General features: G+C 33.2%; 1 protein-coding gene across 4 annotated transcripts in view; it reads left to right on the top strand.

The window, feature by feature from the left end:
* The window catches only part of DMXL1 (Dmx like 1), a 105,401-nt gene that overhangs the window by 20,831 nt on the left and 61,532 nt on the right, over positions 1-23,038 (top strand). For 3 of the 4 annotated variants that reach the window (XM_039364527.1, XM_039364523.1, XM_039364524.1), the window contains exons 11-21: positions 2,561-2,802; positions 2,899-3,553; positions 3,806-3,927; positions 5,768-5,857; positions 12,144-12,246; positions 14,713-14,829; positions 15,531-15,755; positions 16,069-17,718; positions 18,637-18,747; positions 19,259-19,428; positions 20,919-21,016. In XM_039364527.1, the coding sequence (XP_039220461.1) occupies positions 2,561-2,802; positions 2,899-3,553; positions 3,806-3,927; positions 5,768-5,857; positions 12,144-12,246; positions 14,713-14,829; positions 15,531-15,755; positions 16,069-17,718; positions 18,637-18,747; positions 19,259-19,428; positions 20,919-21,016 (3,583 nt within the window). The remainder of the gene's footprint in view (positions 1-2,560; positions 2,803-2,898; positions 3,554-3,805; positions 3,928-5,767; positions 5,858-12,143; positions 12,247-14,712; positions 14,830-15,530; positions 15,756-16,068; positions 17,719-18,636; positions 18,748-19,258; positions 19,429-20,918; positions 21,017-23,038) is intronic. The other variant, XM_039364526.1, reaches the window with a different exon arrangement.

Here is a 23,038-nt window from a genome sequence, read left to right as displayed (position 1 = left end):
ACCTTAAGTTAATACGATTCTTATTGTTTTGATAGATAACAATTGAATATAACATTTTTCTAATATTTCCACAAATAATAATCACATCAATATAATATTTCTTTTCTATGTAGTCATTCTGGTTGCCTCATCATAGATCTCGTTTACAGTTTTTGTTTACATTTGTTTTCGCCGCAATATTCAAGACGTTCTTACTAGTTAAGATTTTCTCAAAGTTGAATACATTTAGATATTTGATTCTATTTTTTCTCATGTAAACCATCCCATAACTGTTACCTTACTTAAGGAATAAATAAGACTAAAAAAAAAAAAAGAGAGAGAAAGAACAAGAGTAAAGAGGGATAGTATACTACTATCAGATAGTATACTACTGAAAGTCCAGGTTTCCCCTAAGCTAATACATATTTATTTCCAAAATCTTTCCATTCTTTTTTTATCATAATTAAAAATATATTTAATCTTTAAATATTCCATTTAATAAATCTAGTCGTCTAGTATTTTAACTCTTATTCAAAACATTTTTTAATCCATTGTAATTTTCTTAAAATTAATCACATTTAAATATCTAAAATATGTCCATATATATATATAAACCATTCTAACTCTTTTATATTACTCATATCAAGAAATAAGAGAAGAAAAGAGAAGAAAGAGAGAGTGCTATATTATTTTAGGGACTCCTCTCTCTTAAAGTAAAATTCATATCCAAAATCTTTCTATTACTCTAATCATATTCAAACAGGTGTTTCTTTTTTAAATATTCTCTCTGATAAGTCCCAGCATCTATTTTCTTAATTTTCACTTTGGCCTTCTTTTGTCCAATACCTTTAATCAATATGTTCTGTTGCATCAAAGAGTCTTTCCATATTCTTGCGGGTGTCACTGTAGATATAAAAAATAAGTCAAGTACAATATCTTTGTAAGAGGCATTTGCTCTTTCATGTTGTTGAAAATCTTTCTTTTTCTCTCTATCTCTTATCATTTTTTGTCTCTCCAGTTTTAGTGGTATTCCTGATGTCTCTGCAATCCATTTTGACCAGTCTTTTTCTTATCCTCAAACTTGTCTTGTAGTCTTAAAGTATAAGTTACCTTTTCCAAAACCAATATTTCTTGTATTTTTTTCCACTTGGTTAAATCATACTTCTTTGTTGTGTTATGTTCCATCTTTGAATCTCTATCCTCAAATTTGTGTTCATTTATCTGTTTTATCTGCTCCTTCTCTTTTATTATTTCCTGAGGATTTTTTTGTTGTAAAGTTAAATTGGAGATGAATTGGTGTATGTTTTCAAAGTTATTTTGGATTTCTTTGTGGTTTGAAGTCATTGTTTGAATTAATTACAGCATCTCATATGTCTCCTCTTGAAAAGTATTTATTTTTTCTTGATAAGTTCTTTCTGCAAGTCTCATTTTCCATAGTGGTCAAGAATCAAGGTATTCTTTTCTCTGCAAATAGTGTTAGAGTCATTGTTTAGTAGATATTTATAATCCAAAAAGGTTTCCTGAAGTTTATAATCCTCTCTTTGTCTGCAACCCAAATTGTTTTCTTTCTTTTTTTGTCACAGCTGTTCTCTATTGTTATAGCTTTGAAGGTCACAAGCACAGATTAGTTTTTTCCAGATTTTGCCAAGTCCTGTATAAAAGCGATAGCTGTCATAGTCTTTATCCACCACTAGATGTCAGCACCAGTTTATTTTTCAAATTATCAAAATAGAAAATTGCCTTTAAAATAAGAATCTTAACCATTCAACAATTCCAAATTTAGGTTTTATATTCATTTCATTTCATTTCTGTATGTTTTGGTCCTCCGTAAAAGGTTTAATTCACCGCTTCTGTTAGTAAAAGGGTGAGGCAAAAATCCCCCTCCTTCACGTTAGGAGGTTTTTTGCTTCTTGGGAATTTTTTTTCCAGGAAAGTTAAGGATAGAGAAAATTGATGATCTTACCCAGATTTAAACGCACTGTTTACAATCAGCTTAAAATGGTGCTTTTGACTTCGGTTGCTTGTAGCTTGGGCTAGACTCTGAAGTTAGGCTAGCCTTTCTTCTGTTGGTTTCTAGAAGGCTTCTGCTGGACCGATCGGGTCGACTGCCATCTCTCCATGGTCCGCAGGACTTCCTCCTCCTTTGCCGCCTTTTCGGGGCGGCTTCTGGCCCATTTAGGGTTCCCTAACAGGAAGAAATTCAGCCAAAGGGCACAGAGCCCCGAAATCCCTTGGCTGCTGCGCTACTGCACAAGACCAGAAGTCAGAACAGGTGGAAATTCTTAACATGTGAAGTTATGAATAAATCTTCAATAGAAAATGATTTCCTACACAGCATGGCTTCATTGGGCAAATAAATACTACCCTAACAAAGGGTTTTATGAAATGAAATGTAACATTTTGAATTCTATAGTTATTTCAAGAAGAATGTTTAATCATATCTAACTAATTTATATCTACCGGTAATTATGGTGATGTCTTTTGCTAGGATTGTTTCAGAGAAACTCAAAAACCCTCTTACCCCTAGATTTAAGTATGTTTTGATTTATAAACCTCTTCACTTTTTATATAATTCTACTAGAAACTGATGACAGTAGAGAAGAACATAGAAGAAATCAAGAACAGAAAGAATTTCCAGTTTTAAATTCAAGCTCCATTCCCTTGTCTTCAAATGTTATTGATCATGAAATTGAAATACAATTAGCTGAATGGAATAAAAATGCAGACATGCTGTTTAGTATTCATCCTATGGATGGATCATTGCTCGTATGGCATGTTGATTGGCTAGATGAATATCAACCAGGCATGTTTCGTCAAGTACAGGTACTACAAATTTCCAGGTACTATGTATTTAAAAATATAATTGTTTTGGAAGCTTGATTCTGAACTTTCTCTCTCTTCTTTTAAAAATATTTTTAGGTGTCATTTGTTTCAAGGATTCCTGTTGCCTTTCCTACTGGTGATGCAAATTCACTTTGCAGAAGTATAGTGATGTATGCTTGTACAAAAAATGTTGACCTTGCTCTTCAGCAAGGCAAACAAAAACCATCTAGCCTTGGTCGCTCCTGCTCTATGTTAATTTCCTCAGGTCATAATAAATCATCCAACAATGTAAAGCTGAGCATCTTCACCCCAAATGTTATGATGATTTCTAAGCATGCAGATGGATCTCTAAACCAATGGCTAGTCAGCTTTGCAGAGGAATCTGCTTTTTCAAATGTTCTCAGTATTTGCCACAAATCACGGTACTGTGGACATCGTTTCCATCTTAATGACTTGGCTTGCCATTCAGTACTTCCATTGCTACTCACAACCTCTCATCACAATGCAGTGAGGATACCAGTTGTTGATAGCACAAAAGAGATATCTCCAGAACATCAAAATAAAAGTTCTGCCTGCGCATCTCAGGATCTTACTGCTGTTTACAGTGAACTTATCCTCTGGAGAGTTGATCCAGTTGGCCCACTGTCTTTTTCTGGTGGAGTTTCTGAACTTGCAAGAATAAATTCTCTTCATGTATCTGCTTTTTCAAATGTGGCATGGTTGCCTTGCCTCATACCTAGTTACTGCTTAGGTATGTTCTCTTCCTTATAAGTAAAATTGGTATATATTATAGAAAATAATCTATGGTTGTACAACATTTACAGGAGATTCTTGGGGATTCTCATATAATATTTGTCAGCAACTCCTTTAAACTGCCTCTCTGAAGCATGTTCAGATATGTACAGCTACATAACCTTTATTAAGCTCTTCATATCTGAAAAAAACATAGGATGAAAGTATTAGAATTCTTTTTTTAGAGTTATATTTTTCTAATTGTCTTTAGATGCATACTGTAATTCACCAAGTGCTTGTTTTGTTGCAAGTGATGGACAACATTTGAGACTCTATCAAGCCATAATAGATGCCAAAAAGCTACTCTGTGAACTGTCAAATCCAGGAATTTCTGTAAGTAAAGCCCAACTACAGTCGTAATATTGCCAGATATACTTATTTTACCTATCTGTTCATTTAACCAGAAAATTAATTTTGATTTATGAGAAATATTTTCTAATCTCAGAATCATAGAACCTCTGAAGAAACTACCATATCTTTTTCTTGAGTAGGATAGGTTTAAATAAATGGAGACTTGGGCAATGTTGCATGAGTATATTATTTTAGGCATCTTAACCATACTGTATTACTGCTGAAGTATATAATCTGTAAACCACCAATGTTGAAGTATGTTCATCATGATCATTTCAAGAGTAAGAATATCTTTAAAAACTTATTAAAGTGTATTAAGTACAAGGAGAATAAATTGCTATCATCGTATAATTTTATTTCCCAGTTCCAGTATTTCATTATTAGCAGAATTAGTGTCAGTGTTCTATTTTTATTTTTTAAGGATAGACATTCTTAATAAAATCATTTTGATTTTTTCAAAAAGACAGTGAGTAGTCTTATAATTGCTTAAACTATGAACTAAAAACTGTCATATATAAAATTAATTAAAACCATTATCAACAGTAGTGGGTTTAATTATTCTTATTTCCCAGATGATTTGCTGCCTTCACAGACTTTGAAAATTTAGAATAAAGTTAAATATATTACATTGTGCCTGAGTTAATTGTTTATTTTAATTTTCATTTCCAAATTCCATCAAAAGTGGAAGTTTAATGCAGAGAAGGAAAGATGACCTGATACTCTTGATGCCTGCCAGTTTGTTAGTTAACGTGATTTTTTTTTTTGTAATACAAAAAGGAAGCTGTTATCAACAACCAGTATCATCTTTACTTACAAGAATTTCTGTGGGATCCAGATGGGTCTCATTACCATTCTTAAAAATAATATGCTCCATGAATGACTGGAGCTAAGGTTTGGAAGGTTATCTGTATACCTCTCTGCCAAAAATAACTCCAAAAAGTTCTATTGAATTATTGCAGTGTAGCAGTTTGCCTTCCGCTAAATGAATACTTTCTGATTTGTTCATAATAATAGTGACATCTATTTTGTAAAATCACTTTTATACTCCATATATACTCACCAGTGTAAAGATACTACACATTCTCATTGAAGGCTACTTGCTAAAAATCTGCTTTGAAAGTTTACCTTTTGCAATAGTGGCACATACCTTTTTCCCTTTTTTCTCTTCTCTCTTACCTTCTCTTTCTAACACTCTCTCTGGACAAAAGCATCTTGAAGGTGGTTTTTTAGGAATTAAAATTCTTGAACATTATCTTATTTTATATGTTCAATTTTGCTGCTGCTCAATTCTGGGCAGTGCACAAAATTAAAAAGTAACATGAAAACAAAATTCAGTAGAGAAGATAGGAGTATCCAGCATCACCTCAATGTCTGTTAGAATCCATTGGAGTTCGGCAACTATAAATTTAAATAAATAAATAGGTTTTATAGCCTTCTGGTTATAGTCAAGTAAAAAAGAAAAGAAAAGGCAATTATGGTTTGTCCTTGTTTTTATAAGGTAAAATGTGATTGTATAAGGTAAATTGTGATTTTACTTAATCTATGTTTAATTAGTTGATTAAATATTCCATGATGTGCAAAATACTTTATTCATTTTGATTCACTTAAGCATTGCATACACAAAACAAAACAAGAAGCAAATAGGTCAATAAAGTTAGTTTTGTTGCTATAAGGAATTACTAGGTTGTTGGTACAAAAAGTAGTTCCTAATAATATACTATGGCTAATTGTATTAAACAGAGTCAGTAAATCAAAATGAAGAAATTAGTGAAATTAATATAATTACATGACAATTAATTACTGGCTTTGTTACTAACTGCAGAAATACGTTGGCAAATTTTTTAACATCATAAGTCAGCAATCTACAGCTAGACCTGGTTGCATTGTAGAACTGAATTCTATTACAGAGCTGGTAAGTATTACCATTATTTTATCTCATTATGCTTTATTTCTTCAATAAAATATTGATGAATAAAAGCCAGCAAAAAACAATGTTAGCCAAGTGTTTATTTTATTTTTTTAATATACATTTGATTGTTTTTTTTAAATTTTAACATCAAAGTGCTCAGGAAAACACCGTGGTGAAAGGGTAATCAATCATAACAAAACAAGTCATATATATATAAAACTAAAAAAATACCTTAAAAAAAATTCTCCCCTCTATTTCCTCACATGATATAACAAATTTAGTTTAATCTATTTCTTCTTAAAATTCAATCAATCCACAGAATCATCCCTAATATTACATCTACATAAATCACTCCTGCTTTTAAGCTCCACTAATTTCAATTAAAATATTCCAATTGATCTTAAACATATTAATAAAATTTTGGGTATCCCTTCTACAACACACATAATATTCCAAGAATAACATTTTAATATTTTCACATATATCCCATCTCTTAATTTAATACATCATTAATTGATACCCTTTCTTCTCTTATCATAGATCTCTCTAATTTTCTGCTATTACAAAATAGTTTGCTATATAAACTGAGTAAAAATAACAAAAAAAATCATTTCGACCTGTTAGGTAAAATTTAACTCTCAACCAAATTAACTATCGTATCTAAGACAAACATATTATTATACCAATTATTATCTTACTGCTTTCATTTACTTAATTAGATTGTCAAATCAATCCAAATTTCTAAAGACTTTTTGACCCAATAATTAAAATTTTAAATCACTCTGGCTTTTTTTCTATACCAAGCTGGTTTCCGTAATGTCGTTTCTATGTTATCAAATCTCAATATTTGAGTACTAATGTTTATCAACAAATCGATCTGATCAAAATTCTCTTCCCCTTCTTCCAGTATCATATATGCAGTATACCCCATTTTATTCTATATTATAATTTCAGCTTGATTATCCAGGTTGTCATAACTTTCAATCAATCGCGTCTGGCTATCAATTCCTGTTAATTTTGGCAATGGGAGAACTTCATTTATAGTCATTATTTTTATCTTTGAAGTTCTCCATTTGTACATAGACTTGTGAAATATCCTCCTCTTAGTAGTTAGTTGATTTATAGAGTAGTTATTTAAGGTCTCAATCTGGGATTTTGGGTCCAGAATTTTTCTAAAGTTCAATTGATCAGTGAGTTTTTCCATCTCAAATTGTGTACACTGTTGCATATAAGCTTCTTCCTGGCCTGTAGATTGGTCTTTTAAAATTTGGGGCTCAGCTTGTGATTCTAGAAGATGGTCTTTAGTTTTTCTCCATGACTTCATCTCCTCTGGCATTTCCAATATTTTTTCCAATATCAGCTCATAATCCAGTCCAGAATTCAATTGATCAGTAACTTCTTCTTCCATCTCAGATTGTGTATACTGTTGCATATTGGCTTCTTCTTGGCCTATAGGTTGATCTTTTAAAGTTTGAGGCTCAGCTTGTGGTTCTGCAAAATAACCTTTCGTTTTTCTCCATAACTTCATCTCCTCTGTCATTTCCAATATTTTTTCCAATATCAGCTCATAGTCAAGCTGTGGGTAAAAGTCTTCTATTTCCATAGTAAAAGAGTCTTTTAAAGTTTTTGTGGAAACTATATTTATTAAGAGTCCATATACATCCGCCTCCACAATTTTTAAATCACAAACACAACCCACAGCTGTTTCCAATCCTTTATCTTTTTTTCTTATTAATTCCTGAAGTAGTGTTCTCCAAACACTATTTTCGCCACAAGATGTCCTCAGTAAGCTACAGAAAGCTTTTTCTTTGCACGTTAAAAGCCTTTATCTCATTAAGAATGACAACGAAAGAGACAGAAAAAAACAAATATCTTCAGTATAGTAAGTAAAATAATGCTCTAAATTAGGAATCTTTCCAGGGATGCCCAATATCCAAAAGGTTCAAAATATAATAAGTGCTGTTCTATAGTTTTGTTTAAAGTATTATTATAATTATTATTATTATTATTATCAATCATCGCACAGTCAGCCAGATGTTCAGACTGGATTTGGCATTTTGTCTACCTATCGAGTCCTTACCCAGGACCTGGGATAGGCAGATGTGGATGTTTGATGGTATTACAGATATCGTCGCAGGATGGAAGCAGTTCCTAATAAGGCCGCCTTTTGCAATTGACTAATAGCGAATTTGTCAATGCCAATGGTGTTCAAGTGGTGCTCCAGTTGTTTTGGGATTGCACCCAAGGAGCCTATGACTATTGGTACTACCCTTGCTTGCTTTTGCCACAGTCTTTCTATTTCTATTTGTAGGTCTTTGTATTTTGTTATCTTCTCCAGTTCTTTCTCTTCTATTCTGCTGTCTCCAGGCACTGCCACGTCCACTATCCAGACTTTTTTGTCTTTCTTATCGACAATTGTTAAGTCTGGGGTGTTATGTTGCAGGTGCTTGTCTGTTTGAATTCTGAAGTCCCAGAGCAGTTTAATTTTATCATTTTCTATGACTTTCTCTATTTTATGATCCCACCAGTTTTTGCTTACAGGCAAATGATATTTTTTGCAGATCTTCCAATGCACCATTGTTGCTACTTTGTCATGCCGCTGCTTGTAATCAGTCTGTGCAATCTTCTTGCAACAGCTTACCAAGTGGTCCACTGTTTCTTCAGCTTCTTTGCATAGGCGGCACTTACTGTCTGTTGCTGTCTTCTCAATTTTGACTTTATATGCATTTGTCCTTAAGGCTTGGTCTTGTGCAGCCAGAATTAGTCCCTCGGTCTCTTTCTTCAATTTTCCTGCTCTTAGCCATTGCCAGGTCTTATTATTATCTGCTTTCCCAGCTATTTTTTTAATGTATTGGCCATGTAGTGCTTTGTCTTCCCATGCCTCTATTCTGTTCTTCATTTGGTCTTTCTTGTAGGCCAGTTTGGTCTCTCCAGTAGTTAGTAAGCCTTCCTGATATACTAATTTCAGTGCATCTTCATCATTGTTCTTCAGATATTCTTCCAAAGCCATTTTTTCTTCTTCAACCATCTGATGTACTTGTAGCATTCCACGCCCACCTATTTGCCTTGGTAGATAAAGTCTATCAATGTCACTGCGTGGATGAAGGGCATGATTCATTGTCATTATTTTTCTGGTCTGCCTATCCATTGCTTTTAGTTCTGCTTGAGTCCAGTCCACTATTCCAGCTGTGTACCTAATGACTGGGATTGCCCAGGTGTTGATTGCCTTTATGGTATTTCCTCCATTGAGTTTGGATTTTAAGATCTTCTTCACTCTCTTGATGTATTCACCTCTAATCTTTTTCTTGACTTCAGTGTGCTTGATGTTGTCAGCTTGAAGGATACCCAAGTATTTGTAGTACTCTTCCTCATCCAGACTCTTAATGTTATTTTCGTGGGGCATCTTGATTCCTTCAGTTTTCACTATTTTTCCTTGTTTGATAGTAAGTGTGGCACATTTGTCCAAGCCAAACTCCATTACAATATCTTGGCTATATATACGGACAGTGTTGAGCAGCGATTCTATTTCAGATGATGTTTTTCCATACAGCTTCAGATCATCCATGTAAAGGAGGTGGGATAGTCTAGCAGATGTTTTTGATGTTTGATAGCCATGTCCTGAGTTATTCAGTATTGTTGACAGAGGAAACAGTGCAATAACAAATAGTAATGGTGATAATGAATCTCCTTGAAATATTCCTCTCTTGATATTAACCTCTCCCAGCTTTTCACCATTGATCTGCAACTGTGTCTTCCATTGTGCCATCGATCTTTGCACAAATTTTCTGATGTTTCTACTGACTCCTGTTATTTCTAGGCACTTGATTATCCAATCATGTGGCAGAGAGTCAAATGCCTTTTTGTAGTCAATCCATGCCACATTCAGGTTGGTCTTCCTTCTCTTGCAGTTTTCCAAGATCATTTTGTCTATTAGGAGTTGATCTTTTGTTCCTCTGCTATTGGGGCGGTTTCCTTTCTGCTCAGGTGGAAAGAGATTGTTTTCAACTAGATGCTGTTGTACTGCATCAGCTACCACACCAGTTAGTAATTTGAAGTTGTTGGTAAGCAGGTAATTGGCCTGTAGTTACCTGGTGTTGCCCCTTTTGCTGGATTTTTCATTATTAGGTAGGTTTTCCCAGTTGTTAGCCACTTTTCAATTTCTCCTCCTTGTAGTATATTGTTGAACTGCTTGGCAATGAGTGGGTGTATAACAGTTAGATGTTTCAACCAAAACCCATGCAGTTCATCTTCACCTGGTGCTGACCAATTTTTGATTTTCTTTGCTCTTTTTTCTACCATTTTTGTTGTTATTACTAGTTCTTTCATTTCAACTTCTGTTTTATTTGCATCCACCTCTTTTAACCAAGCCGCATCCTTGTTGTATTTCTTTGGGTTATCCCATATCTGCTTCCAGAACTGCACTGTTTCTTCCTTGTCAGGTACTGACTGATTCCTTGCAGTTTCTCCATTGATGGATTGGTAGAAACGTTTCTGATTGGATTGAAATTGGAGGTTCTGCCTATAGTTTGCAATTCGAGCTTCATATCTACTGATTTTCCTGGCTATAGCTGTTATTTGTTGCTTTATTATTTCCAGTGCTTCCTTGATCTTCCTTGTTTCTAAGTGGTATTTCTTGATTAGGTATTCTTTGGTCTTCTTGTTCTTCAGCTTCTTTTCTTTCATCTGTTCTAGCTTGCTTGCATGTGATCTTAACTTGCTGATCTTATTTTCTAGTCTAACCTTCCATTTTTCTGGTGCACTGTTTGTTTGTTTTTCTTTTTTGTTGATTTTACATCCCAGGTATTCTGTTATAACTGCAGCTGTGCTGTACATTAGTTGGTTTGTTTCTTGCAGTGAATTGGTGCTTATACTTGCTATTGCAGTATTTGCATCTTTTAATGCTTGTGCTAGCTGTTTCTTTGGAACAAGCTTCAATGCAGGCAGCCTTATTCTGTTGTTTTTGTGCTGTTCTAGATGCTCAGTTATTCTTTGTTTCAATTCTTTTATTTCTTTAGTTAGAGGGTTTTGTTCTTCCTGAGGAAGAGGTGCCTGGTTTCCAAATGAGAACAGTTGTATATCTCTGCTGGATTCCTTCACTGCCAACTCCCCCTGGTTTGCCTCTACATTCTGAATTACTTCTGGTAAGGCTTTGATTTCTTTGCCCTGGGTAAACCTTTGCAGTTCGTCCAATTCTGTTTCTGTGAATACTTTATTTCGTGTTATAAATCGGCGTTGATCTGCTAGTCTCTGTTCTGTTATTTCTGATTCTGGATGCTGTTCTTTCCAGAATTGGTGCATTCGTTTTAGATATCCTCGTCTTGTTGGACTTGATCTGTAGTAACAGATCATTATTTCTTTGTTTTCCATCACTGTGTATCTGCGACGGGTAAACACCTTTTCTTCCAGTAGTTCTGCAGCTGCTGGCCCTGGTTGCTCAGCCAACAGTCCTGAGTCCTGTAACCCATTTTTCACCAGATATCCAGGAACTCCAATATCTAGCGCGGACCTTGTTAACCCGGGCGACGTCCGAGCCGGTATGGCATTCTGAAATTTACGTCTCACCATATTTTTTATGGGAGAGACACTCTTTGTCTGACTCCTCTGATGAGACCTGTCCAGTATGGTTGAACCTCTGGCATAGCTCTCATCTTCCTCAGAGTACACAAGCCCCACAACCACGTCAAGGTAGTGCCTCACTGGGGGATTATTATTATTATTATTATTATTATTATTATTATTATTATTATTATTATTATTCCTCAAACAGACTGAAGTTGCTTTTTTAAAACAGGGAAGTCATCCAAAAAGCAAGCTCTTTGCAGGAAAAATAGTTCAGAATGGAGAGAGGGAGGAAGGGTCTCACCCGGATTTACCACGGTGGTTCTTTATGCTTAGATGATTTTCTGACTTCAGCTAGCACAGCAAAGTGATCGGCCATTTTACTGACCGATCTTCTCCATTGGCCCTACGGAGTTAGCTCGGACTGTAGGGGGAGCCGCTGCTCCATGGCAGCCGAGCAAAAGCCTCCTTGACGGTGGTCACCCCTCTAGGGTGATTTAAGATCCGCATAAGTGTCTACCGGTAGAGAGAAAACAGCCAACAAAGAGCGACAGCTCTTTGTATGGCTGAAAGTGCCATGATCCGGAAGCGAAAGTCCCCAAGTGTTTATTGTTAGCTAAGTATTTAATATTTTATATCATAAACTAATTAACTTGAATCTTTTTTTTACTGTATTTAGATTGTTGCCACTCTGTTTATTATATTTAAAATGTACCTGTTTTTAATTTAGCATGGTGAGAAAATGCAGCTACTTCATGTTTTTCAAGAAGATTTCATTACGAATAAACTTGAGAATAGATTCTCAGAAAAAGAGGCAATACTACTTGATCCTGGTAAGTATAATGTATAAAATGTATTGTGTAATAAGCACTTTGGCTTGTAACATTATGTTTGTAGTAAAATAATACATTTTATAATCAGATACAGACATTTCTTTTTCTACACTAAAATATGAATAATTTAGATACAAATAAGAGTTTTAATTCTACCTTTTCTTTGAAATGGGAAAGTGTTGATATATACAATTTGATCCCTAATTTTAATTGCTGTGTTTTATTTTTAGATTTTATAACTTGCAATTTCTCTTGTGCACTTTGGGAACAGAAAGATAGAAATTTTAATAATATAAATAAATTTTTTCACTTAAAAAAGATTCAATATCCTAGATATTAGGCATGTCTGTCAAAGATTTCCTCCTTCCTAAGTTCATTTTTATTCAAACAACATAGAAAAAGAGTCACACCAGGCAAATATTACCAAACTCAATATGTTATTCTTATGTAAAACTGCAATAATTATCAACAAGAAAGAAGGATGTATGGGTGTGAGCCTAACCAAATAGAACAATGAGAACAGAGAGGATTGTACAACTTCTGATTAAAAATTAAATATGTCATTGTTAAAAATCCTTGAGTTGAAAAGAAAAGAAAAGAATTTCCATGGGAGGAGAAGGAGGAGTTGTCCTTCTGGGACAAATATCCATTTTTAGTTGGTGCCTTGCTATATAAGTTTTATGTTTATGAAGAGTTTATTATGAAGGAAACTTCAGAAGTTGCTTTTGTCTATAATCTGAAATAGTACAATCATTTTATCCTCCCTCTTACCATGTGCTACACATTAGTCAAAAATGAGAAGTATAAATAGGAAGAAGCAACTGATTTTCCTCTGAATGTAAATATAGACATACCCTGTGCTGCAGGTTGCTGCTGTTAGTGTTTTTAAAATTGGTCCAACAGCTACAGCAGCTCCTTTCTCAAATCACATTGACTTCTGGACTAAATTAAAGATAATGCTCTGTGCATAATTAGAAAATTATCAGATTGTTATCAGTTTTAGCTGCAATCTCAATGCAAATTTCATGTAGCAGCAAAATATGCTAAGCCACGAATTGTTTAGTTGTGATTTAGAATCTTATAGGCAGGCAATGTAGCCAATTCATACTTTGTTTTCCTTTAATCTCACTTGCTCTATATCCAATTGGTATTATAAACTTATTTTCAGCATCAAATGATATTTATTATGTTTTTTTACATTTAGTGCAAATGTGGGATTTGGGTTTTTATGTGGAAAATGTTTTTTGCCTGAGTATTTCTGAGAGCATTTGTGATCTCTATGTGTTCAGGAGTTAATTATTTTAAAGGTTTATGTTTTAGCTTTGCAATTTAAAAATAATAAACATAGAAACAAAAAATTTAAAACAGTCTCAGCCACTTTGGGTCTGACAGTTTGTGATTGTACCTTTGAAATGCTTATGTTGTTTTTGAACCAGTTGCACTTTTCTCATCTATATCGTTTATAGTTTTTAAAAAAAAACATTTAGAAATATACAAAGGGAGTAACATGGGTGAAATTTTATTTTATTTTTCAGTGTTGGTCATTGAACTCTATATCAACTATTTCACAACCCTTAAAGTAGGCCCTGCATACAACATAACATAATAATATTAACCATCTGTGAGGAGTTCATACATTAACTTTAACAAGGCCAATTTTCACTAGATAGAGTTCTGTTTAATAATGTTAATTTGATAAATTTAATCTAATCTGATAACGGACATTAAGTCCCATTGATGCCTTTGGACTACTGTAGTTGTACCACTAGTTCCAAGAAGACTTTTGAATTATAAACTGTAGAGAACTATAATTACTGTTGTAATTTCAAACAATAACAGTATTCCAATATCTCAGGGGCTGCCATAAAGAAGAGGGAATTAAGCTATTTTCCAAAGCACCTGAAGGCAGGACAAGAAGCAACGGGTGGAAACTAATCAAGGAGAGAAGCAACCTAGAACTAAGGAGAAACTTCCTGACAGTGAGAACAATTAATCAGTGGAACAGCTTGCCTCCAGAAGCAGTAAATGCTCCAACACTGGAAGTTTTTAAGAAGAGACTGGACAGCCATTTGTCCGAAATGGTGTAGGGTTTCCTGCCCGAGCAGGGGGTTGGACTAGATGACCTCCAAGGTCCCTTCCAACTTTACTACTATTATTATTATAATCACTAAACAATTTGTTATAAGTTGAAGACTACCTGTAATTAAGTTCTGATCAGTATGAACATGTTTCCAAATGCAAGTGCTAGATTACAGCTTCTGAACAGGATTATCTGTGTCTTCAAAAGATGACTATCTTAAATAAACTAACCTGAATGTTCTTGACAACATGTGATTAAATCTGTAAAAATTCGATAATTTCACATATTTAAAATTGGCATAACATACAAAGGAGCAACAGTAAACAGCTGGAGAAATTCTTAATTGCTGTGTTGTACTGAATTTTTTTTTTTTTTTTTTTTTGCAGGATTTCAGAAAAATGGATTTTCTGAAAAATTTTATTTAATTGTAATTGAATATACTCAAAACTGCTCACTGTTACATATGTGGAAATTACATTTGAAATCCCTGCCAGTCTCAGTGGGTATGTTCTAAATATTTGTAAAATATATGTAAGAATTTATACAATATGTTTCTTGAATAATGTATTCATTTGGTAATTGTGGGATAAGTTCATTAAGTATTTATTATTGAATTTCTCAGTTCCATGTTCTATAACTTCTGAATTCTTTTTCAAATACACATAAGTATGGTTTTTAACTGTTCTTTGTCATTGTCGCATAAATTTTACACATTTTGACTAAAGGCACAGGCAAATTATTAATAAAGTAAAATAATATTTCAAAACTCTTTCGTCTCTAAGACTGAATAGACAATGTATACATTAGTATTTGGTGGTGCACTCAGTGCTTTTTTTGTAAAAAAAAAAAAACAAAAAACCCTCACACATATCATACAACCCGCCATGCTACCCTACAAGGTTCCATCCAAAAAAGGTGCCAGAACTCTGTTCTGGGTGTTCAGTGACAAAAAAAAACCTTGGGTGCACTAATCCATAAGAATTAGAAAGTAAAAGGTTATTATAAGCATGTAGAATCCCAAAAGTGCCAATCAAACTTCCATATAGAAAGAGGTAGTAATGAAAGTAGTAGAAGTAGTAGAAAAATAAATATGTTGATGTAAGCACAGAATTTAGTTATTATTGTAATTTCAGAATAACTTGAAATTTCATAGACCTGATTGTATTTTAAATAAACATTAGATAAAATATCCCAATTTTTGTAAATGAAAAAATATCTCCTACGGCTTCTGAAACAGCATCTCAAGAACAACTATATTCTCCTTCTCCAGACCAAGAAAAGCTTCACAGTTCCTTCACAAAGAAATACCAAGTTTGCAGAGATAATCTTCAGAGCACCAGCCAGTTAGTTCTTTCTTCAGAAATTGTCTATAGTCAAGAGTTGAATTTACCAGAAGGAGTGGAGATAGTAAGCATTAAACCATCAGCAGGTTTGTAAATTAAAAAACAAATAGAGTAAGAGGAAATTATGTATTAACTGATTTTCATCTAAGCTTTTCTTCAGAGTTTTCCTTAAATCTTAACAGTAATTTGAAAGCCTAATATTTAAATAAAATTAATATAAAAACAGCTATTAAACTGCTTTAAAGGTTACGCCATGTTACAACAGTAAACTGTTGGATTTATAAACTAAACTTTGCTCTTTTAAGTTTTGACAAAATTGCTTAAAAATCTCATATTCAACTGATTTTTTTCCTCTAAGGATTCTATTCTATTCTAAGGATTTTTATTTTTTAATCTTAGGTCACTTAAGTTCTTCTTCAATTTATCCAGTCTGCCAAACTCCTTATCTTCTTGCAACACTTTGCTCAGATGGGAAAGTTAGGTTTTGGAGGTGTAGAATTACACAGGAAACCGATGTATTATCCAAACCAGAGAGTACTAAGAACAGTGCTACATATGTATGGGAAGAATGGCCATTGCTTATTGAAGATGGACATCTTAGTAGCAGTGCTCTTGAAGTGTCTGGTTTACCTCTTGAAATTAGCTGTGCTCATACAAATCGTTTAGCTGTGGCATACAAGCAAACACCATCCCAAAACAGTAATTCTCAAGATTTTTTTGTGAATGTTGGTATTTTTGAATGTGAATCTTCAGGAGGCTCTTGTTGGAACTTGGAACAAACGCTTCATATAGATGAACTAAACCTAACATTGGATTCTCTGAGTGTCAATAGTAGTTCAGTGGCAATAGGAAATAAGAACTTAACATCCAGAACAAAGCATTTGGTTCATTTAGACTGGATGTCTAGGGAAGATGGCTCTCATATATTAACAGTAAGCATTGGTTCAAAGCTTTATATGTTTGGTCAGTTGGCTGGGAAAATACAGGAACAAAGTGCCAAGGAAATGCTTGTACTGCCAGTATGGGAAAATGCTAAAACCTCTTGTACATCTAGATTTATACTGTTACGATGTGTGGACTTGGTCTCATCAGTAGAGGGGTCACCTCCTTTACCAGTTTCTTTGTCTTGGGTTCGTGATGGCATCCTTGTAGTTGGGATGGATTGTGAAATGCATGTTTATTCTCAATGGCAGCCATTTTCAAAGCAAGATCCCATTACTGCAGACTCTTACAGTGGTAGTACACCATCCATAACAAGTTTAGTTAAACAAAGCCAGTTGTATGGTGTTCCCCCATCAAAACGAACATTAAACAGATCCATGACTAGCTTTGCTCAAAAACTTGGTGGGAAACGAACTGTATTTGATCTGTCACTGGAGATGGAAGATTCTGGTCTTTTTGAAGCAGCTCATTCATTATGTCCTACTTTACCTCAGTATCATCCTGTGCAACTTTTGGAACTCATGGATTTAGGGAAAGTACGTAGAGCAAAGGCCATTTTATCTCATCTAGTCAAATCCATTGCTGGAGAAGTTATTGCTATAAATGATCCCTGCCATGAGAAAAGGTACCGTTCTCTCTCAATCTGTGCTAGTGGGAGCAGTACAAGAGACCCTATGACATTTAACAGATGTGTAATAACAGACTATACAGAAATAGATTCTGTTCCACCTCTTCCTTTGTATGCATTGCTTGCTGCTGATGAAGAATGTTCCTATGCTTGTACTGAAAAGTCAAATACTCCAAAAAACTCTAACAAACATGTGACTGATGAAAATTATGAGGATCTATTTCAAAATTCCAGCCTGTATACAGATGAACTAACTACAATTGAAGTAGATGAAGATGACAAAAAGCCAAAAGTTATTGATCTTTCTCAGTATAATCCAACTTACTTTGGACAAGAGCATGCCCAAGTTCTTTCTCGGCACTTGCTTCACTCTAGCTTACCAGGACTTACCAGGATGGAACAGATGCTATTGATGGCTTTAGCTGATACAATTGCCATTACCAGTACTGATATAGGAGAAAGCAGAGACAGAAGCAAAGGTACGTTTTGTAATAACTAATCCATATTTTCTTTTTAACAGTCCTGTCTATACTTAACTTACCAAATAAATAAATAAATCTTCTAAACCTTATTAGATAGCACTGTTAATAAAGAATACATCAATTAATTATGAAGGCTACTGGCCTATATGAAATTTAACGATATACAGTAGACTAAATTTGGTAATTAGAACTGTAAGCCACACAAAATCACAGGTTGAGATATAGAAATTCAATAAATAAATAAAATGTATTTGATTTGGGAAGTACTCAAAGAAAATTAATACTGTAGTTTAATTAAAAGACACAACAACAACAACAACAATAATATAATAAAGTGTACATAATAATAGAGTTGGAAGGGATCTTGGACGTCTTCTAGTCAAACCCCTGCTCAGGCAGTAAACCCTATACCATTTCAGAAAACCCTATACTATTTCACACTAATATGATTCTCTAAATTCTTTTTCTACCTGTGTTCCATAGTTACTGTTCTTTTTAGCATTAAGTTTGCTACTTCCTAAGAAAGTATTTTACAAATAGAAAGATTTTGTTTAAAGGTTTGAAGTTTGAAAACTAGAAGAGCTACCTTTTTATCTATATGGACTGCAAATTTCCATATACTGCAATAGTTACGGGGCAACCTTTACCTTCACAGCAACATTTTCTTCTGAATTTAGTAATATTGATTTTAAATAAAATAAAATAAATATTGTAGGGCTTTATTTGTCTGCTATAATTATGTTACTAAATATTATGTTAATTGTTGATTGCTTTAAAATCATTTGTTACCCATTCCCTATATTATGAAACTATGTCTAACAAGGCTTAAAATATATAAATAATGGAAAATATGGCAAATGATCATAGACTTTTGTTTAAAGAGTTTCATTTTGTAGACTGAATCTTCATTCATAGGAGGAGAAACACTTGACGAATGTGGTTTGAAGTTTCTTTTGGCAGTTCGTCTTCACACTTTTATGACAACGTCTCTGCCACCTGCTCACAGAGCTCAGCTACTACATCAAGGTAATACTTTCTTCATTCTGTGAGACACTAATGCAAAACAGAACAATATTTTAGACATAACTAGGATTGTTTCTGAACAAATGTGAGCTTCTGAGATGGAAAACCTTTGGAATAGTGCTGATAATGAAGAGATGCAATGAACAATTGAATATTACAGGTTTTTCTGACTGTTAACTCCTTTGGCTCTAGGAGAGGATCATTAATTCTTGTGGGTGTAGGTGTATCTTTAAACAGTTAAGTACGGACCTTAGTTTTTGTTTTAATTTTGGCATACAGGCTTAAATATTTTGTGTTTTACAACTTTTTAAGTGTACCTATTTGCAAGTAATTAATCATGCACATAAATTATGATGACATGATTTTTTTTGTATGCTACTTCATGTCACCAACTTCTTTTTTTAAAAAAATTAAGTATCAGAAAAAGAATCACTAAATATTTTAAAGGTAATATATTTTATTTTATCAATTATAACATAAATAATTATTTCATAATTATTTGTGATTATTTCAGGTTTGTCTTCAAGTCATTTTGCCTGGGCATTTCACTCTATTGCAGAAGAAGAACTTCTAAACATGCTTCCTGCAATACAAAAAGGTGATCCAACATGGTCCGAACTTAGAGCTATGGGAATAGGATGGTGGGTTCGAAATACCCATAATTTGCGCAGATGCATTGAGAAGGTAAAGACAGTTTATAACAAACTAGGTTGTATCTTGCTATATGTTTCATTTAGATATTAGAGTGGATGATATATTTTTCAGATTTTTTTAAGCAGAATGTTTTTTTTTAAATATGGATTAGAAAAAAGATTGAAAAGGAATGTTTCCATGAAATAGCTTCCCATGAGCAATTTTTCTACCTTTATTACTGTTGGCTTGTATATAGTTCATCTTCTGTAGTCACATATTATAATTCTAATATAATTATACAGTATCGCTGCAGATAATATTTTTGTCTGCCAGTTTTACACCTGTTGATTAATATTAAAGGAACATATGTGACAAACACTTTGCCTTTAACAAAACTGAAGTTTGCACTTGAACTATTGACATAACTATATCTGACTTTATTTTTATAAAGAGAGAGATAAAGTAGAAGTAGTAAGTAGAAACATAAATTTTAATTATTTTCAATAGATACATTTTTAAGAAATGGCAGTGAACAACCAGATGAACTAAAGAGGACTTAATATTTTTACTCTTAAAGTGATTCACCCAATGAATTTTGTAAAGTAAAAGTACTGTTCTTTTTGTTAAGCTTGATTTCTGATAACTACATGGACACAGCCATATTGTTTCCTTAACATCAGTACAGAAAAATTGTACTGTTTGTTCCAAAATTCTAATCTACATCCCCAAATGATTTCCTTTACAAGTAAAAACAAGGTGTCACCTGCTTATAGTCAAATCCAAACAAAGTGGACAAAGTAGTGCTACCTGCTGAGATTTCTTACTAGAGTGTCCTACCTAGATAGTTGAAGGAGAGACATACACCTTTTGAACAACCCATTCATGATTTTTCTTAACTTATATGGATATAGAATCTGCAATGTTTACTATGCTTAATTTTTTTAAGCAGCAGAAATGTTAATTGGATTTATTTTAGTAAGATGTTCAACTATTCCTAGATTACTTCAGGTCAGTTAGTGCTCCCCCTGACCAGATATGGAGTCCTCAGCAATTTAAGTACAAGATGAAAATTATAATTATAAATTATATAAATTTATATAACTCTGATGGTAGGTTTCAAAATTACCAGGCATGAATGTATTCAGAGCAAACTTTTGCTTTTCGTATATTTATATCACCCCTTTATTTAAGCAATAGCAGAGTAGCTATGAGCTATTAGAAACTGCATTCACAGGACTGCATGAGATTTCATGCAAGCAGTTGATCAAGGGAAAGGTGTTCTCTAATTTTATATTAAGCCTGAAATCCGAGAAGCTTGCTAGAAGATAAATCTCTTATCCACATACAATATAAAATTTATTTTTTATAAATAATGGTTTCATTTCTAAAGGAAAATCATATATGTTTTATAAATAGAGTTGGTTTAGCTATTTCTGTATATTAAATATAAATTATTTCAGTAATTGCTCAGAATTTTTTCTGAACGTAACTATGACAAAATACTACATTTGTAACCACAGCATTTACTATTATCCTTTCAGGTCGCTAAAGCAGCCTTTCAAAGAAACAATGATCCTTTGGATGCAGCCATTTTCTATCTTGCAATGAAAAAAAAGGCTGTAATTTGGGGACTATACAGGTACAATTTTATAACAGAATTTAATTCAGTACACATTACAACTAGTTTTCTTGCATTCCTACTACTTGGTAGAAGTAATAGATATTCCAGTAGTACATAAAGGATATTAAGGAACAATCTAGAGAGAGAGAGAGAGAGAGAGAGAGAGAGAGAGAGAGAGAGATGATAAATCTATTGAGAGAGAGAAGTTGTTCCTTAATGTCCTTTATGTACTATGAAATACCTACAATGTTTTTCAAGCTCCTCAGGATCTCAATTCTTGAACTCAAGTTAGCTTAGAACTACTACATAATTTATATCAACACTGCTGGGCCCTTTTCAGGGATATAATAATATAATATGACATGACATGACAATATAATTAATATAATATAATAAATATATAGTTCCTCCATGTTCATAATTTCTAGCCTGATGCCTTAACTACTATATCAAGCTAACTCGCCATTGTTAACTACATGCTTCTTCCAACAGTAGACAAATGTTTTACAGCTATCAGAAAAGTACTCCATCTTTTGGCCCTGTCTGTTCTTTTTACATGCTTTCCTCCTTTACATGCTTTGAAACAACAATGAGCAAAGTTCAGAAGTACAAGATGGAAATTTAACTGCAATATGACTGTATTTCATGAGCAATCCATGAGGCATTTCCAAAGTTGAATTTCATCCTCTTCAGCTGCTAGAGTTCCCCAACCTTTTGGGCATCAGGGACCGGTTACATGAAAATTTTTATTTTTTAAAACATACAATCATTTATAAAAATACAATAAAATTTTAAAATAGAGAACCCCCCCTTACCCTCCCTCCCACCCCCACCCCCCCTCCCTTCACTTCCCAGAGCAGAATACAGGGTTAAGAAAAAAAAAGAAAAAGAAAATTATAATAATTAAGAAAAAAGAAAAAAAAAGAGAGAAAGAAAAAAAATATCATAATTAACCTTTAACTCCATAACTTATAAAACAATTCTCTATAATATTTGATATTCATTCATAAAATAAATAAAACTTTTTAATTCCATATTTTTTCTGAATATAATCTATCCACCTTCCCCATACAGTAATATATCTTTCTTGTGTATGATCCTTTAAATAAGCAGAAATTTTTGCCATTTCTGCAAAACTAGATACTTTAAATATCCATTCTTCTAAAGTAGGCAAAGAATCTTTCTTCCAATATAGACCTACTAGTAACCTTGCTGCAGTTAATAAATTCAACATCAAAGTAGTTTCTTTTTCATTTAAGTCAACAAAAATACCAAGTAAAAATAGTTGAGGAGTAAACTTTATCTTCTTTCTAAAAATCTTTTGAATGTTCCACCAAATCATAATCCAAAAAGCCTTTACTTTTTTACAATTCCACCAAATATGAAAGTATGTCGCATCATTATTGCCACATCTCCAACATTTGGGCTGTATGTTGGAATACATACAAGATAATTTTTTAGGATCTAAATGCCATCTATAAAACATTTTATAAAAATTTTCTCTCAAATTTTGAGCTTGTGTAAATTTAACATTTCTTATCCAAATTATCTCCCATAAATCCAATGAGATCGGCTCCTGTATATTCTGAGCCCATTTAATCATACAATCTTTAACCAATTCTGTTTCCGAATCTAACTCTAATAAAACATTATATATTCTTTTTATATGAGCCGGACCTTGGTTTTTAATCTGAATAACCAATTGTCTATCTTCTAGTGTTATTCCCTCTTTCTTGTCTACAGTCCATCTATCCATTATTTGTAAATATTGAAACCATGACTGTAGAATATTTTGCTGCCTTAATACATCTAGGGATTTCAAATGCCAATTCGAACCAGAACAAATTAACAATTCTTTATATGAAATTTTATCAAAATTTGTCCCCTTAGAGGTTCCCTCAATTGCATGTCTGGGAATCCCCCAGATAGGTATTTTATAATTTAATCTATAATAATACTTCTTCCAAACACGAAGTAAAGCATTCCTCAAAATATGTGATTTAAAAGTCCGATCAACTTTCTTATTAAAAATTAAATATG

Source organism: Crotalus tigris, unplaced genomic scaffold (assembly GCF_016545835.1).
Source record: "Crotalus tigris isolate CLP2741 ecotype Arizona unplaced genomic scaffold, ASM1654583v1 scf7180000019784.587516, whole genome shotgun sequence".
Classification (NCBI taxonomy): Eukaryota; Metazoa; Chordata; class Lepidosauria; order Squamata; family Viperidae; genus Crotalus; species Crotalus tigris.
The sequence above is the reverse complement of the archived record's forward strand: the minus strand, read 5'-3'. Positions and strand labels throughout refer to the sequence as shown.